General features: G+C 45.5%; 1 protein-coding gene across 1 annotated transcript in view; it reads left to right on the top strand.

Annotated features, from left to right (window-relative positions):
- Positions 1-286: 286 nt before the first annotated feature.
- The window catches only part of Stn1 (STN1 subunit of CST complex), a 37,152-nt gene continuing 18,881 nt past the window's right edge, over positions 287-18,557 (top strand). Inside the window, exons 1-4 of the mRNA XM_041661650.1 lie at positions 287-585; positions 1,028-1,218; positions 10,818-10,913; positions 15,692-15,760. Of these exons, the coding sequence (XP_041517584.1) occupies positions 1,065-1,218; positions 10,818-10,913; positions 15,692-15,760 (319 nt within the window). The 5' untranslated portion in view covers positions 287-585; positions 1,028-1,064. The remainder of the gene's footprint in view (positions 586-1,027; positions 1,219-10,817; positions 10,914-15,691; positions 15,761-18,557) is intronic.

The raw sequence follows: 18,557 nt of genomic DNA on the forward strand, positions 1-18,557 counted from the left end.
CTGCTCTAATTTAAAAAAAAAAAAAAGGTTTGATCCCGTCCCAATTCCTAGGAACTGTCATAGGAAATCGAAGCGACAAACGTTGACAAGGAAGGCGGGATTTGAGTTGCAGGAATTCCTGGGCTGGCTCCAGAATCTCCCGGATTAGTCAGTCCTGAAACCAGCGCCAAGGCCCCAGGAGAGGCTGCGCTGGGCTCCGACCTGAAAGACTGTGTGGGCGGAGCCTATGCGCGTTGGTGGGCGTGGTCGTCCAGCAGACGTCGGGGCGTGGCCTCAGCGGGAGGGGCTGAGCGGAGGGGTTGGCGGTAGCTCGGCTCCGGTGGCGGGAAGGAAATGCGCCGGCTGCACTGTGCTGCGTCCAAACTTCGTTCCTTTTCGTAACCGGAACTGTGGCGGCAATCTTGTCCAACTGCTCCTGCTTCGGGAAGGGCTGCAAACTGCTTGAATTTTGTTTCCTTTTCCTTCCTCCGCTCTTCCCGGAAGGTGAAAGGTCGAAGCGTGAATAGACCCATCTCCAGGACCCCAAATCCCTGGCCACACGGGCGCCATTACTCTCCGGACTCATTTGTTAAAGCTCTTTTTGGGGTACGCCTGTGTAAATGGTTTTCCCCAAAGTGAAGAGTGAGTGCTTAGGCTCTGGGGTTGTAGCTCTGTTGTAGAGGGCACTTGCCTAGCGTGCACGAAACTCTGCGTTCAATCCCCAGCACTACGTAAAGCAGGCGAGTCTGCGCACGCCTGTACTCCCAGCACTGGAGGAGGAAGCCGGAGGATCAGTAGTTCAAGGTTATCCTCAACGACACAGCTAGATTAAGGCCAGCCTGGGCTAGCCGAGGCTTTCTATGGAAAGAAAACTTTGGTGTTTGACTGGTTCTGAGTTGGTATTTCGTGGGAATGAGCCTCACACAAAGCCTCCTTTTTCACCCGCAAGGCATAGAGCTTGACGGGGTGCCAAGGCCCTGTTTTACCTTCCTAAAACTTCTGGATAATCCTCACCCACACTGAACACTTATTTTTATGTCTCTTATAGAGCCTTGGCTCTGAAGCGTACTTCTCAGGGTTAGGGGATGCCGCAACCCAGCCTCTTGATGCAGTGTGAATCCAGTTCAAGGGAAGAAGAGATCCCGTCCCTCTTTTGGGGTTTGGATCCTGTGTTTCTAGCCTTTGCAAAACTCTACATCAGAGATATCCTGGAGATGAAGGAATCCCAGCAAGTGCCAGGTATGTGGCCAGTCAGACTAATGGATGCCCTATGCTGCCCCCACCAGCTCAGTTTCCCCGAAGATACAAAAAACTGGGGCCTTAAGGCATCTGGAAGAGCGTTGTTCAGGTTTGAAAGATATCAAGGCTCAACCCTTGAAGGAGTTTTATTTCTGTGCTCTTTCTGCAAATTAAAGAACAATCTAAATTTTTTTTAAGTTAAATAAAAGTTTGAGGGGCGCAACCTTTGCACTGAGGTCCCACTGTTTCAAGCCCTATGTAAGTAATCCCAATACTTGCTAGGTGGAAGTAGCTCTGATCAGGGGTTCAAATCCAACAGGGGTTACATAAGATCTTTTCTCAATAAAAAATAAAGTATTCCATACTTTAAAATACTTAGGTTCTTTTCCTTGGGCCTGCTCTTGAGTGGACAGATGACTGAACTAGTCAGGCTTAGCGAGCTACAGTTCTTACCTCTCTAGGGATGTGACCCACTTTCTGCAGAGCTTGGGTGTCCTCTTTATAGAATGTGGGGGTTGGTTTTGGTTTGAGTTCATCTCAGTCAGTATAATGGAAATTCCTGGGCGGAAGGACATCACCTGGCTTGCCCAAGTGCAGCAACAGCATCTGTTGCAGTAGGTGGGCCCTTGAACCAGTGAAAGGAGTAAAGCATTGTGTGTGCAAGCGTGTGCCTGTGTGTGTAAATACATGTTCATGGAAGCCACCTGGGTGTGCTTCCAGGCATCTGCCTGGATTTTTTTTTTACTTTTTAAAAATCTTTTGTTTTTTATTGAGCTATACATTTCTCCCCACTCCCTTTCCTTCCTCCCTTCTCCCCTTCCACCTTACCCCCTACCCCCCATGCTCCCAATTTACTTAGGAGAGCTTCTCTTTTTCTCCTTCGTAGGTGGATCCGTGTATGTCTCTTTTAGGGTCCTCTTTGTTGTCCAGGTTCTCTGGGGTTGTGGACTGTAGGCTGTTCATCTTTTGTTGTATGTCTAATATCTACTTATGAGAGAATATGTAGTGATAGTTCATCAGTATTTTAATAAATAAAGCTTACCTGAAGATCAGAACACAAAACAGCAATATTAGTCAGTCATATTGGCCAGGCAGTGGTGGCACTTGCCTTTAATCCCAGCAGCCACACTAGTTAGCCACAGAGGCCAGGCGGTGGTGGTGCACGCCTTTAATCCCAGCGCTAGAGAGGAATATAAAGTGGGATGAAACAGGAACTCGCTCTCTTTCAGTCTGAAGATTTCAGAGCTCTCTAGTGGCCTGGCTGCTTTTCTGATCTTCAGGCATACTATATTTTCTTTCTGGGTCTCAATTATCTCACTGTGGTTTTTTTTCTAGTTCTGTCCATTTGCCTGCAAATTTCAAGATGTCATTTTTTAACCACTGAGTAGTACTCCATTATGTAAATGTGCCACATTTTCTTTATCCATTTTTCAGTTGAGGTGCATCTAGGTTGTTTCCAGATTTTTTACTATTATGAATAATACTGCTGTGAACATAGTTGAGCAAATGTCCTTGTGGTATGATTGAGCATCCTTCTGGTATATTCCCAAAAGTGGTATTGCTCGATCTTGAGGTAAATTGATTCCTAACTTTCTGAGAAATCACCATACTGATATCCAAAGGGGCTGTACAAGTTTGCATTTCCACCTGCAATGTAGGAGTGTTGTTCCCCTTACTCCGCGTCCTCTTCAGCATGAGCTGTCATCAGTGTTTTTGATCTTGGCCATTATGACAGTTATAAGATGGTATCTCGGAGTTGTTTTGATTTGCATTTCTCTGATGGCTAAGGAACTTGAACATTTCCTTAAGTGTCTTTCAGCTATTTGAGATTCCTCTGCTGAGAGTTCTCTGCTTAGGTCTGTACTCCGTTTTTTTTTTTTATTCGATTATTTGTTCTTTTGATGTCTAGTTTCTTGAGTTTTTTTTTTTTTATAATTTGGATATCAGTCTTCTATGTGGTTGGTGAAGATCTTTTCCCATTCTGTAGGCTGCCATTTTGTTTTGTTGACCATGTCCTTTGCTTTACAGAAGTTTCTCAGTTTTATGAGGTTCCATTTATTAATTGTTGTTCTCAGTGTCTGTGCTGCTGGGGTTATATTTAGGAAGTGGTCTCCTGTGCCAATGCGTTTGAGTATATTTCCCACTTTGTTTTCTCTGAGGTTCAGTGTGGTTGTTTTTATGTTGAGGTTTTTGATCCATTTGGACTTGAGTTTTATGCATGGCGACAGATATAGATCTATTTCATTCTTCTACATGTTGTCGTCCAGTTATGCCAACACTATTTGTTGAATATACTTTCTTTTCTTCATTTTATAATTTTAACTTCTTTGTCACAAATCAGGTGTTTGTAGGTGTGTGGATTGCTATCCAGGTCTTCGATTCTATTCCATTGTTCCTCCTGTCTGTTTTTATGCCAATACCAAGCTATTTTCATAACTGTAGCTCTGTAGTAGAGTTTGGAGTCAGGGATGGTGATGCCTCCAGAAGTTCCTTTATTGCACAGGATTGTTTTGGTTATCCTGGGTTTTTTGTTTTTCCATATGAAATTGAGTATTGTCCTTTTGAGGTCTGTGAGGAATTTTGCTGGGATTTTCCTGGGTATTTCATTGATTCTATAAATTGCTTTTCGTAAGATTGCCATTTTTACTATGTTAATCCTACCTATGTAAGAGCATGGGAGATCTTTCCATTTTCTAATGTTTTCTTCTTGTCATACAGATTTTTCACCTGTTTGGTTAGAGTTACACCCAAGATATTTTATAATATTTGTGGCTATTGTAAAGGGTGACGTGTTGACTGAGGTTTCTGTCCCATCTGACCCTGCAGCCATTCAGTCCTAAATAAACACACAAGAGGCCTACATTAATTATAAACTGGTTGGTCTATTAGCTCAGGCTTCTTATTAACTAATTCTTACATTTTACATTAACTCATTATTCTTGTCTATTTTAGCCACGTGGCTTGGTATCTTTGTCAGCAAGGGATTCTCATCTTGCTTCTTCTGTGGTTGGGTCACAACTGCAGACTGACTCTTTTCCTCTTCTCAGAATTCTTCTGTTCCTTTAAGAGAGTTTTTAATTTCTTCTTTAAAGTGGCACCTGTTCTTCAGGGGCCTCTCTTTCTCCAGTTGGTGTAGTTGGGGGTTATGGCTCCGTTGATTGCTCCTCTAGTTGGAGGCAGGGCAGAGCGGCCTCCGGTTATTGATCTTCGAGATGCAGGGGGGCCTAAGGCTCAAGTGGCCACTCCTCTAGGTGCAGGCTCTTCTGACGCACCGTAGGTCATCACTGTGGCTGGGTATCGCGTACAGAGACTGGCACCGGAGGCTGGCTGTGACACGGGTGCCCAGAAGAACTTCTTGTCATTGTCTCTGGAAGCCGCCACTGCTGTTTTCACTCCCCGCCCTGGCCCGGCCACCCACTGTGCTATCGCTGCCCACGCTCAGATATTTTATTTCTAAATTGGATTTTTAATGTATTTTATTTTATGTGTATGGGTGTTTTGCCTATGCACCATGTGTGTAAAGTACCCTCAGACTGCAGAAGAGGGATCCCTGGAACTGGAGTTAACAGATGGTAGTGAGCCACCATATAGGTTCTGGGAATTGAACCCAGATCCTCTGGAAGAGCAGTCAGTGCTCTTAACCATTGAGCCATCTCTCCAACCCCTACTTTTTGGAGCAGTTGTTTGAGACAGGTTCTCTTCTGTGTAACCTTGGCTGTCTTAGAACTCACTCTGTAAACCAGACTGGCCTTTAACTCAGAGATCTGCTTGCCTCTGCCTCCCAAAGTGCAGCACCATTGCCTGGCCACCTTTATTTTTTAAGGCAGAGACTTTTGCTGAACCTGGAACATATCAATTCAGGTAGGCTGGCTGGCTAATAAACTTGAAAGATCATTTTGAACCTCTGCTTGGTCCCCTACAGGGTTACAAGTATATGCAGACAAGCCAGGCTTCTATGTGGGTGCTGGTGGTCAGAATTCAGACCACAGCACTGTGTGGCTACCGTACCATCTCCCCAGCCACAGCTTTTAAAATTAGAGTACTGGTTCCTAGAGAGATAATTGTCCTGCCTAAACATTTAACAAACACATAGATTAAAATAATTTAAGTGGCTGTGGGTAGTTTCAGGAGTTTACAACTGTGCAGGCTGAGATGTTTGGTTAAAGTCTTTGCTATTTTGTGACACTTTCCAATCAAGGACCTTCTTTAACTCAAGATTTGAGTTAAAAAAAAAAAAAGTCAAGTTTCATATCCACAGTTTGAATGAGACGAGTTTTATGCCGTTTGTTCTGTGTGCGTGCCTTCTAAAGCCTTTTATACAGAGTTTTTTTCCACCACATCTTCACTTCCTACTTTTTGTTGAACTTGCTCTGTGGATTTTCCCCCACTTGGAAGGCAGCCAGCCTCCTCCAGAGTTTTCCAGAATTATCCGATGTTCTTTATAGCTCATCATCCTCTTGGGAAGAAATTAATTCACAACAAATGCCAGCCTTGCTTAAAAGATCTGTGAGTGAGCCAGCATGTGGCAGGGCATCCCAGGCAGTTAACTCTTGCTGTGAGCAAAGGGTATGATGGTGGGAAATGCAGTGAGTGCCACCTTAGGACTCCACCCTCTCTGGTGAGACTGCTTCGGATGTCCATTTGTAAAAGGAAATCTCATGGATGAAGCAGGCATCATAGTTTTAGAGTGGTTTTCATGAGATTATGCTGTTGTTGAATAATCTTTTTGTACACTGTGAAGATATGTCACTCTGATTGGTCTAGTAAAAAGTTGAACAGCTAATAGCTAGTCAGGATTTCCAGGCACAGAAGATGCCTGGAGGAAAGGTGGAGTCTCCTCATGACCCCACCCCTCTTCCTTCAGAGGAAGTTTCACATTTAGGAGATGAGTAACAAGCCGTGAGCCACGTGGCAGCGGGTAAATTCATAGAAATGGGTTAATTTACGTTATAAGAGCTAGTTAGAAACAAGCCTAAGCTATTGACCAAGATTTCATAATTAAAAATAAGTCTCCATGTCATGATTTGGGAGCTGGCTGGAGGGACAGAGAAAGACTAACAATGCTATGCTGTTGGTTTCCACGAAAGTAGGAAACCCCACGCTATTCTAGGTCTGGACTTGACTTGGTTTACCATAAGGAGAATACTGTGAGCCAGGGTGACGCACAGTTGTAATTCCGGCCCTCAGGAGGTGGAGGCTTGAAGATCAAGAGTTCAGGGTCATCACTTCTCAACTACCTTCAAGGCTAGCTTGGTCTGCTACAGAAGACACCGGTTCTAAAACCAAGACAAGAGGGGTGTGATGTATTCCTCTATCCCAGCACTTGAACGGTTGCAGAGGCAGGCAGGTCAATGTGGATTTAAGGCCAAAAAATAAAAATAAATAAATAAACCAAATTTAAAACAAGCAAACAAAACGCCTGTGACTCCATAAAATTTAGAAATATTTAATGACAAAGAATATCTACAACAAAATAGCGAAGGTTAACAATAGCAATAACAAAAACAGGAAACAAAAGTGTTCTTTATTAATGAATTTGCTTGCCCTTTGTCCTTGGTCCTGGCGCAGAACCTCAGTCTTTGGAATTTCCTGAGTGTAGGAGTGTCTTTGTTACTGGAGGTGGGAGCCACACCTTAGTTTATTCCGAGGAAAGTGTTATCTTGGGCTGCAAGTTGAAGAATGAACCTATCTGTTCCCAACCTTGTGAATGGAGGGCTGGAAATCAAAGTGAGACCCTACCAGCCTGACCCCCAGGAGGTTGAGGTCATTCCATTCATTCCTGTGACCAGTGAATCAATGGGACCCAGACAATGAAAACCCACTATAACGTGATGTTTAAACTTGAATGAGCGTCCCTGGTTAGTTAAGTATACTCTGTCAGAGGGTGATGTGTCCCGGGAGTCTCTGAACCCTCCACACCTTCCTCTGTTCTTTCTTTGTCTGACTCTGATTTGTGGCCTTTGCTATAAAATTGTGATCTTGAAGTCTGACACCCTCCTGAGTTTTAGCTAATTATCAAAGCTGACGGAGGCACAGAAGCAGCGTTGTAACTAGCCAGACAGGATTCCCACAGAGCCTGAGGCTAGGAGAGAGAGCCCTAAACCGGTGAAACCCAACTGGCTACCGTTTGGTTTGCCTTAAATCTGAGCTTTGGCTTTGGCTGGTGGAACTGTGGAGGCTGTGATATTTAGGTGGGTGGTTTATTTGTTTGCTCATTTGTTCTATTCCTTAAAAATTTTGCTTGTGCCAGGTGGTGGTGATGCATGCCTTTAATTCCAGCACTCGGGAGGCAGAGGCAGGCGGATCTCTTTGAGTTTGAGGCCAGCCTGGTCTACAGAGCAAGTTCCAGGACGGACTCTAAAGCTACACAGACAAACCCTGCCTCAAAACCACAAACAAACAAAACCCTCTTTGCTTGGGTGTGCAGGATACCCTCCCTGTAAGAGAGTATTTCACTTTGTAACCCTGCCTGACCTGGTTGATACTCTTCATGTAGACCAGGCTGGCTTTGAACATTTCTGATTTTGTTTCTTGAGTACTTTTTGGGGGGAAGAGGTGGAGATAGGGTTTCTCTGTGTGTCCTTAGCTGTCCTAGACTCACTCTATAAACCAGGCTGGCCTTGAAACTCAGAGAGCTACCTGCTTCCTACTTCCCAAGTGCTGGAATTAAAGGTGTGGGCCACCACCAACTGACTTATGAAAAAACTTTTTAAAGACAAACAGGCAATATCTTCCTGGGGTTGTGGATGTTTGTGGACAGTGGCTTAAAATCTAAACCAAATTTGCCAATGACCCTGACATTGTAAACCCTCACAGTTTGGCTTCCTCTTCTTGAGAGTCCGAGCACACAGGAGCTCTTGGATGTAGCACAGATACCCTGGATCTCCTAGGCCTCTGAGTTACGTGAAAAGGCTGGAACATGAGGTTGGGGTAAGCCAGTGCATCTCTGTTTGATCATTTTCTTCTCTTAGCTCACTGAGTTTTTGTTTCTTTCCTCCTCAGTGGACAGCGCAGCCACCTAGAGCCCATTAGCTGCAGAAGAGAGCTCTCTGTGGTGGAAGGAAGTGGGTCTCTCTTCCTTTCCCGTGTCGTAAGCCATCTTATAGAGGCCTAACTTCTTACTCTGTGGTTCATGTCTTAATATGCTTTGAGAAGTTTCCTCTGTTTTTAAGCAGTGTGTTTCTTCCCTGCGAGTTTCCTCAGAGTTCCCTTCCTCACCCCCCCCCATGCAAACCATCTGTTCTTTGTTTGTTTTTGTAGCCCTCTATTGTTCTGTGATGCTTTCAAGAGTTCTTCTGCTGAGTCCTTTGGGAGTAGAAGGGTTTTTTCAGCCTCAAGTGACTGCTCTTGAAAATGAGCCATTGTTAGTCCCCAAGGTAGACAGTTATGAGGTCCATATTTATCCTTTTTCAAGGAGGTATAGTGTATTCTCAAGTGAAAACCTATTCAGATTTTTACTGTTGCCAGATGTCGTTTGTCGCATGAGGATTGTTGACCTGGGGACGCTGGCTTGTGCATTAGTCTAGTCTTACTGCCTTGGAAACAGAGACTTCTGTCCAGCCTCTCCCCATCTTAAAGGTCAGAATATTCCAGATATTGACGTAGATCCATGTCATGCCCCGTCAGCCCAGACGTTTGTGAATGGGAGCAGCTCTCCTTCAGGGGTGACTCTGTCACCTGGGCTTCATGGGGCCTTGTCAACATCAGCTTCAGCCCTTCTGGGTTGCCCTAAGGATAGACTCCCATTGTCCAATTCATCTTTAGAAGTACACGCCCCCCCCCAAAAAAAGAGGTGCCAGCTCTGGATTGAGTTTGCTGTGCTTCTTTCTCTAAGCCACCCCCACTTTCCTAGTGTGCCTCTCTGACAGGCTCAAAGGCGGCTTGTCCAGTCAGCCCATTCCCATACCCTGTCTTGAAGGGAGTCCAGAGAACCGCTGGTCAGTAGTGGTCAGTGAAAAGGTCAAGCCACAGTCTCCTAACAGATTGAAATCCAGAGGTTCTGACCTGCTGTGATGGGAGGAAAGAGTGGCCAAATTGGGAACTCCTCATTGCTAAAAGCTAGGTCCCACCCCTCAAAGCTGGAGAGTAGTCCCCATCCTACAGGGAAAAAACCCCTATATCAAGTCACAGAATCCCACCAGTCCCTGAGCTTGCCCAAGATCAAGCCATCCTGGAAAGTTTCCTATCAGAGCAGAGGCAGCTACCTCCTGGGTTTTCCCTCCCAAAGCATCTCTTGTGTGAGGTTTGCTTGCTGTGCAGTGTGACGTTGGCTCCCAGCTGCCAGGAAACCTTTCTCCTCTTAGCTGTAACACACAAATACCTGAAGCAGTTGTGGCTTCTTTGTTTACAACCCATATATTTACTTACAAAGGAAAAGGCCATTTGAAAACGCAGATGTGGAGCGTAGAGAGGTGGCCTGGTGTTTAAGAGTACTTGCTGCTCTTTCAGAGAATTCAGAGGAATGTGACACCTTCTTCTGTGGGTATCCTCATCCACACATATAAATAACAACAACAACAACAATTCTTTAAAAATAATGTATTACCTTCAAAAATAGAATAAATGAAAATGAACGTGTATATGTCATTTGCATCTGAAAGTGAAGAATGCAGGCACTATGGGAGGTTGAAAGCAGAGAGGCTACTACTTGGGAGCCAGCATGTGTGACAGGTTATGTGCAGAGCTCTGCACGGGAAGCTTGAGTATGACTTGGAGACTTTGAAGCTCCAGGAAGCCCTGGGAATGAAAGCTGGAATCAGGAGCTTGTGACTTCTGGAAGGCCCCAGGTCTGTGCTCCTAGGCCCGGGGAGAAAAGCTGCTGGGAGTTCGTGGCAGCTTCCCTCTCAGGTCTCTGTGCTGGCGGAAACTTGTCTCCCCGCATCTGGATAGCCTGGGTTTTGCAAACGTGTTTTAAGAAGTTCTCGAGCTGTGGTCTGCTAGCCCCGGTGGGCAGTGCTTTATCTTCTCCTCACTGGTTCGTAGAAGCGATGACTCGTTTCTTAGAAAAGTTCTGGTTAAAACCATGGGGCTGGAGAGGGGGCTCAGAGGTTAAAGCCGTTGCTCTTGCAGAGATCCCTGATTTGAGTCCCAGCACCCACATGGTGGCTTACAGCCATCCATACCCCAGTTCCCGGGGATCCAGTAGTGTACTGCATACATGCAGGAAAACATTCATACATGTAAAGTAAAATAAATAAATCTAAAAAGTTTTTTTGAAAAAAGCCATAGCTTCCTTTGTAATCACTCAGATGCTTCAGTGTGCCGATGCCATCGGGTGATAGCGACGCTCCGGCCCTGTGAGCCTTAGTTAACGAAGCACAATTCCTATTCACAGTGGAAAGGGCATTAACCAGCCCGAGTGGGTGACCCTGCTTTTCCCTGTTGCTCTAGTTCAGGCTCTCAAGAGCCTAGTTTCTGCTTCTGCTCCTTGGAAAGACCACTTAACTTCTTGGAGCCTGTCATGTGCCCAGGACTGACTCTTAAGGCTGGAATTTGGACACCCAGCATGCCACTGACTTGTGACACCCTATGCCCAAGAGACATTTACTGCAAGAAAATGTGGCTGTGTGTTATCTGAACTGCTTCCTCTTGACTTTTAGGTATATATTTTTACAACGGCCATCCAATAAGACGGGTGGATATCATGGGAACTGTCGTTGGCGTGAGCGAGAAGGATGCTTTATACAGCTATGCAGGTAAGAGCAATCGCCTCTGAAATTGAGTTTATATAGTTAGTCCCCACTCAGCTGAAAGTTGAAGTTTGAGCCGCCCTCATGTTTGCAAGCAGCCGGGGGCCTCACAAAACCGAGCGCTCTGTGGAGAGGCTCTTAGAGTTCCGTGTCTGGGTGAAGTAAATGAGGCCACAGGTAAGAAGGAAACTGGTGAAGCTGCCAGGTGCCGCCTGCAGCAGGGTAGGGTCACTGATGGTCGGAGAAGACACCTGACACCTGAACCCAGCTGTGCAGAGCCAAGGGGAGGACTGCGTTTAGAGTGAGCGATCCCTTTGAAAAGAGGCCCAGTAAATGTAAAAATAGACCTATTTAGAAGAGGGTAAAAATCATTTTTAAAAGATTTATATTCAGAACAGTCAGGGAAGTTAGAAAAAAGAACCCTGTTTTTCACTCAAGATGTGATTATCTGTTCTCGGACTTGGCCTGTTCCTCATGATGAAAGCTAAAACAGGGCCTCTGGATTTTGGACACCAAAGAATTGCTAGCACCTGCTTTACTGTGTTGTGTCTTGCAGCGGGGGTGGGGGCACGTAAGTGTTAATGTAAATAACTTTTTCTAAAAGACTTTATTTTTAATTATTTGTATATGTGATTGTGTGTGGTTGTGTACATGTGAGTCCAGGTGCCTGAGGAGGCAAGAAGAGGGTGTCGGATTTCTGCCCCCCAACAACAAATTGGGGTTAGAAGCTGTGAGCCACCCAGTGTGGGTGCTGGGAGCTGGGATCCAATTCTGCTACTCTGGAGAGCAGGAAGGGCTTGGAACTCTTGAGCCATCTCTTCAACCCCAATGCAAGCATCTTAATTTGTCACATCACATTCGCTGAGCAACTCTAACATGCTCAGACCTAGGAGGCCGTGGTAGATGTTTGGAGGGAAGTGTGATTTGATTCGCAGACCTTTGCCCTGATTGACATCATCACCTTTTGTGGCATTGCCTGTGGATTGCTTTCTTGCTGTACATGTTGAACTTTGTGTCCAAGAATGTTTGATTGACATTGTCAGTATTGTTGCATCTCTCCAACATCTACCATCTCCAACACTCACAAGGACGGTGACTGTCCTTGTGCTTATAAAAGAACGTTTGAGATGAAATCTCTCTCTCTCTCTCTCTCTCTCTCTCTCTCTCTCTCTCTCTCTGTGTGTGTGTGTGTGTGTGTGCGTTTTAGATCTTGCCAGGCATTCCCCTCCTGACTCTCTCCAAGATAACTCAGCAAGCAGGTGCTACGCTCCTGCAGTATACCCAGCTGTGGGCAAGCGCATTGTCCGTAGTACAATACAGTACTTCTCTCCAAGTCCCAGGGATGACATCATCATGTCTTTCAGTTACAAAGCACTTTTTACGTTCATCATTTCTTATTATTCTCCCCATTTTGTTTAGAAATAGGAAGAACAAGTGTTTCCATTTTGTGGTTGAGAAAACCATGACTCACTCAGCTCTCTTAGGTTCTCTGTGGACGGCTAACTGGCCCTGCTGTGACTGTTGTCTGTGTGGTGCTCACATAGCTTTTCTCGCCCACATCGCTGCATTTCTCCAGGCTCCCTGACCCCAGTCATCTGGGGTTGATATTCTCAGATCAGATACAGGATTTCAGTTCTGGCTTGGGAATTGAGTCTGCTTTAGGCTTGTGACATAAAGGGATTCACTTAACTCACTTCTGCCCCACAGAAACATCTCAGGTGCTAGGTTTGGCTCTTCCCTAAGCAGCCTTTCCCTCAAGTGGGTGTTGTGAGAGCATGACACATCTGTGGGCTGCAGGAAAACAGCAATGTGGAAGTACTTAAGAGCAGAAGGCTTTGGCGCTTCAGTTCTCGGGTGGCTCGTTGAAACCGAGAGCCACTTTTCTCCCTGCTGTCCACAGGCCCGGCATGGCTCTCCTTGTGTGCTCTGACTCGCTGCAGGCATGTCCTGTGGCGTCTCTGCCCACACTGAGTCATCCTGTAGCACATTGGGGAAGGATGTGGTGTAGCTTTGCAATGCTTCTCCTCTTCCAGGTCGCTCGGCAGCAGGCCTCAGGAGCCATGCTACATGAGCCGTTACAAGCCAGAGAAGTTGGGGTTTGGTGGCAGTACCCGTAGAACACAGAGCCCCTGGCAGCAATTTAAGCTCTGATGTGGCTCTCGAGAGGCTCAGGATAGGCCAGGATAACCTCACATCCTCTAGAACAAATGTTCACTCACTTGCTGTTGGTCTTGCTTCCAATATAAATAAACATTTTCAGCCAGCTGCCGTGGTTCCTGCCTGTAATCCCAGCACTCATGCGGCTGAGGCAAAGGATTGCTGTAGATCTGAGACCAGCTGGGGCTACGTAGTGAGTCCAAGCCAGCTACAGAGTAAAACCCTGCCTCTTTTTGTTTTTGAAATTTATCTAACAGTTAATGTTGGAAGGAGGCCATAGTTGGTTCCTGGCTACTCAGCCCGGAAATAATCACACAGAAACTGTATTATTTAAAACACTGCTTGGTCCATTAGCTCTAACTTCTTATTGGCTAACTCTTACATCTGAATTTAACCCATCTCCATTAATCTGTGTATCGTCACATGACTGTGGCTTCCCAGCAAAATTTCAGCGTGTCTGTCTCCAGCAGAGGCTCCATGGCTTCTCTCTGATTCTGCCTCCTTTCTCTCAGCATTCAGTTTAGTTTTCCCCACCTACCTCTGTTCTGCCCTGCTCTGCTATAGGCTCAAAGCAGTTCTTTATTAACCAATGGTATTCACAGCATACAGAGGGAAATCCCACATCAAGTTAATGTTCACACTGATTGTAGGTATCTTCTCCCATACTTCAAAAGATTCTGCTACTAAACATTTAATATCTTAAAATAATTTCTCTTGAAATATACTGCTATATGTGTGTGTGTGTGTGTGTGTGTGTGTGTGTGTGTGTGTGATTTATAAGGTATATATGGGGCTTTGTGTTTTACAGTGAAGCGTGTGTATCTTTCAACAGTGAGGACCGAGGTCTTCATTAGTCTCCTATGCTATGTTGTTGCAGTTTATTTAGCCGACTACATATTTGTAAACATTATGTTGCTCCTATTTCCAGTGCTACAAGCACTGCTTAAGTGAGCAGCGTCATTCAAGATGTAGATACCTGTGCGCCTGTTCTGTCTTTCTCTGTGGAATAATTTCTAGAAGTCATTGCCAAGTCAAAGGGTGTATGCTCTTAAAAATCTGATGCATACTTCCAGTCTTGCTGTTTTGAAATGGGCTGCTGATGTAAACCAACTCATAGCCAATAAGGGTATTGGTATTTTCTTATTTGTTTTTGTATTGGGGATTGAACCCAGAGGCTCATGCATGCCAGGTACATGATGTACGACTGAGCCATATCCTTACCCTGGATATCAGTGTTTTTAACTGTCAGTCTAGCAGTTGAGAAATTATTTAAACGTGATTTTTTTCCATGGCAATTACTGGATTTAGCATACTGACATTTATTTATTTGCCTTGCACGTTTTCCATGCATTGTACATCCCCTTTCTTTGGTTCTACTTCTCTTGTGGTCTTGGTACTTTTCTCACTAGTTGGTAGGAAATCTAGATATTAAAGCAGTAACCGTGAGGGATTGGAAAAGTTGCTATCTGTTATTGGTTTTAGGTCAGCAAATATATCAAGCTTTGTTTAATGAGTTACAATTTTCAGATTTTGCTTAGAAAGTCTTTTTTCTCCAGTTCTAAATCCAGAGCTTAAAGACAGTCCCCATATCCACTTCTCACACCGTTCACCTATTTTATGTTAACAGAATGGACTGATTCACTGTACGGATAGCCTAATCTTCTTCCTACATTGATTTAAGCCGACAATAAGACATTTCCTCCTCCTATTCTATGTTGTGTAGGCCTTTACAACAATCTTCTTTGTTCTCTTTGCTTTGATCATGAGGCCCACTTCTCTGTGCTTAACAACCTATGTTTGGAGTTTGTCAAAATTCAGGCATGGAGAAGATCCTGCCTTCCCTCAGCAAAGATCTCCAAGTTCCTTTGCAGTCACAAATCCAAGTCTCATGGAAATTGTTTGATTCTTTTTTTCCTTTTGGCATTATAAATAAAATAAACCAGACCAGTTCTATTTTTGTGGCCAGGGTATAATTTTTTTCTGTTATGAAGATAAAGTTGTGTCCTTCTGGGACGAGCTTGATCATCCTCATACCCCTGTAGAGGCCAGGACTGGGCAGAAGCCGTTCCACAAAGAAGCCTCTGTGGAATGTGAACCACTTTGCCTAGGCAGTGAGCGAGCTAGTAAGAGTAGAGGTGACAGAAGGCTGAGCTGGAGTGCCCGTGCCTCCAACCACAGAGCACGGCTACTTTCTTGTTTTAGAGAGGAGAAAGGCAGGTTATGGATGTGGGCACTCGCTCACTTCCTGAGGATGCACCGCTACCAGACCAGATAAGATTCGGCACTGCCATTGTGGTAGGCTGGGGGAAATGCTGATGGTGCTTACAGGGAAGCAGTTCCTACTGGTGTGCAGGGAAAGGTTGCTCCTGACGACAGAGGGAGAGTTTTTGCTTTGTTTTTTTCTTTTTATTAATTACATTTTTCATTTATTTTACATCCTGACCGCAGTTCCTCCCTCCCCCGCCTCTCTCCTCCCTTCCTTCCACTCAGTGGTAGAGTTTTTTGAGAGAGTTGCTCCACTGGGCTGTTGGAGCTGTCATCTTTCAGGATGGCTGAATGCAATGAGGACATGCAGATTGACCAGCACGCCCAAGTCTCTCACCTACCTGTTGATGCTTCTCTTTCAGTGGATGACGCTACTGGAGTTATAAACTGCACCTGCTGGAAAAGGTCGAGCAGTACTGAGTCTCCACCAGGTAATTAGACTTGCCACATTTCTTTGATTGTCCGAGAAACAAACGATTTTGCTCAAGGGAACTCATCAAACAACTGCCAGTGTTTTCACACTAAGTTACTGATGTGTTACATTGTGACCCTGGCGCACTGTCCCCAGAGCTTTGGCTGGCAGTTGTGTTGGTGGCCCTGACACACTGTCCCCAGAGCTTTGGCTGGCGGTTGCGTTGGTGGCCCTGACACACTGTCCCCAGAGCTTTGGCTGGTGGTTGTGTTGGTGGCCCTGACACACTGTCCCCACAGCTTTGACTGGTGGTTGCGTTGGTGGCCCTGACACACTGTCCCCAGAGCTTTGGCTGGTGGTTGCGTTGGTGGCCCTGACACACTGTCCCCAGAGCTTTGGCTGGTGGTTGCGTTTGTGGCCCTGACACACTGTCCCCAGAGCTTTGGCTGGCGGTTGCGTTGGTGGCCCTGACACACTGTCCCCAGAGCTTTGGCTGGTGGTTGTGTTGGTGGCCCTGACACACTGTCCCCAGAGCTCTGCTGCTGTGGAACCTGGTGCCATAGAGGGAAAGGGCAATTGCTTCTCTCCTACCTGCTTGGCCATAATTTTCTCCTAAGCATAGGGCATGAGACAGGATCCCTGGAATTTCTACAGTACAGTTTACCCCGAATATTTTGCAAGTCAATCCTTGACCAAAGATTTTGAAGATTGTGTCTCCAACATGGTTGCCATGACACAGATTTTCTGAAAACTCCATCATGCTCAAACAAGCAGGAATCCAAAGTTTGTGAGGATGGGGCTAGGATTCCTTTGAAAGTTAATGTAAATCTCAAAATTGTATTCTGAACACATTGACTAACCAGAGCATTTGGAATTACATGAATATATTTTTATGATGCTTGGTGTGTGTGTGTTGCCAGGGTTAAAATCTAGGGCCTTTAAACATGCTGGGCAAATATTCTTGCCATGAATTTATAGACCTGAGCCCCCTTGGGTAATTTTTTTAGGTTTATTTATCTTTTGTGTATGGGTGTTTTACCTGTATGTGTATCTCTGTAGCACATGCATGCAGTGCTTACAGAGGCCAGAAGAGGGTGTTGTGTCCTCTGGAACTAGAGTTACAAAGGACTGTAAGCTACCATGTTGGTGCTTGGAACCCAACCTGGGTCCTCTCAAGAGCAAAAAGTGCTCTTAACCACTGAGCCATATCTCCGGCCCCTTAAGTAACTCTTAAAGTTCTCTTGTAGAGAACTCATGTTCAGTTCCCAGCACCCATGTGCTGACTCGCAGCCATTCATAACTCCAGTTCCAGGGGATCCAAAGCCCTCTTCTGTTTTCCCCAGGCACCAGGCATGTATGTAATCCATACAAATTCATTCAGGCATTAGTACACATAAGAAAATTATTATTTTTTTTTTAAATTGGGTTTTTCAAGACAAGATCTGTGTAGCCCTGGCTGTCCTGGAACTCATTATGCAGACCAGGCTGGCCTTGATCCTGGAGATCCACCTGCCTCTGTCTCCCAAGTGCTGGGATTAAAGGTGTGCACCACCACCTAGCATAAGATTAATTTTTAAAAAAATTGAGTTCATAATAACTGAAAGGCATTAGGCAATGTTAGTGGCCATTTTAGGCTCTGAGGAGTCGCAGGTACTGACACTCTTCTTTGTTCTGTTTTGTAACGTACACGGAATAGTGGTGTTCGTGTGGGTTTGTCGAGTTTCTCGCTCCAGAGTCTCATCTCCCATGTCTGTTGATCTGTGCTGTATGCTGCAGGAATGTCTAAGCTTATGAGGTTTCCTCTTTGCTTTTGCTGTCCTCTGTGGGAGTCCCAGCATGCCTTCGGCTGTGCTGGCCAATGGCTTTGTTTAGTTGCCCAGGGTCTATTTAGGAATGAACTAGTTTTGTGTAACTTTAGCATTCCTCCTTCTCCTGGTCTGAGAACATCTAAGTCCGTGGCTCTGCTTTGCTTGGGAGACATTATAGGTAGACTTAAGGCAAGAGATAAACCTGTAAGACAATCAGATAGTGGGCTTCTTGAACAGTTTAGATTACTTATCTTAGACTGTGGTTATGCCAACTACTTTTCTAACTGCTGTGACTACATGCCTGACAAGGGGAACGTCTGGGGGGTGGGGCATGTTTTCACTGTGTAGCCCTGGCTGGCCTGAGCTCACTGGATAGGCCAGCTTTAAACTCATAGAGATCCTCTTGCCTCTGCCTTCTCATTGTTAGGATTAAATGTGAGTGCCACCACGCACATTCTAAAGGAAATATTGTGTTTCAGCACACAATTTGTCAGGGAAGGCGTGGAGGCAGGTGAATGATGCCCCTGGCCACACTGCATCCGCAGGAAGCAGAGGCAGACGCATGCCACCATCCTCTCACCAGCTCCTTTCTGTTTGTATTCAGTTGGGGATCCCAGCCCAGGGGATGGTAGAGCTCACATTCAGGGTGGCTTCCTTCATGGGTTAAACCTTTCTGGAGACATCCTCATAGACACACCCAAGGTGTTTTTCTATGGGGATTCTACATCCAGTCTAGTGACTCTGAAGATTAGCCACCACAGTGCTGTTACACAGAATACGCAGGCAGGTAACTTATTACAAACTTTATTTCTCAGTCCTGGAGGTTGGAAATCCAAGATTAAGTACAGACGGGTCTCATGCCTGGAAGAGGCCGGTCTCCACCTGAAAGATGGCTCCTTGAATGTTGCTTCCTCTGGAGCATTCCCCCAAGGGCAAAAGAACAAAAAGAAGCCAGCCCCGTGCAGTTTACAGTAGTATTGACTCTTCCACACTGCCCTTCTGCTCTGA

This window comes from Microtus oregoni, unplaced genomic scaffold (genome assembly GCF_018167655.1).
Source record: "Microtus oregoni isolate MIOR12 unplaced genomic scaffold, Mior012 000012F_ref0000307, whole genome shotgun sequence".
NCBI lineage: Eukaryota > Metazoa > Chordata > Mammalia > Rodentia > Cricetidae > Microtus > Microtus oregoni.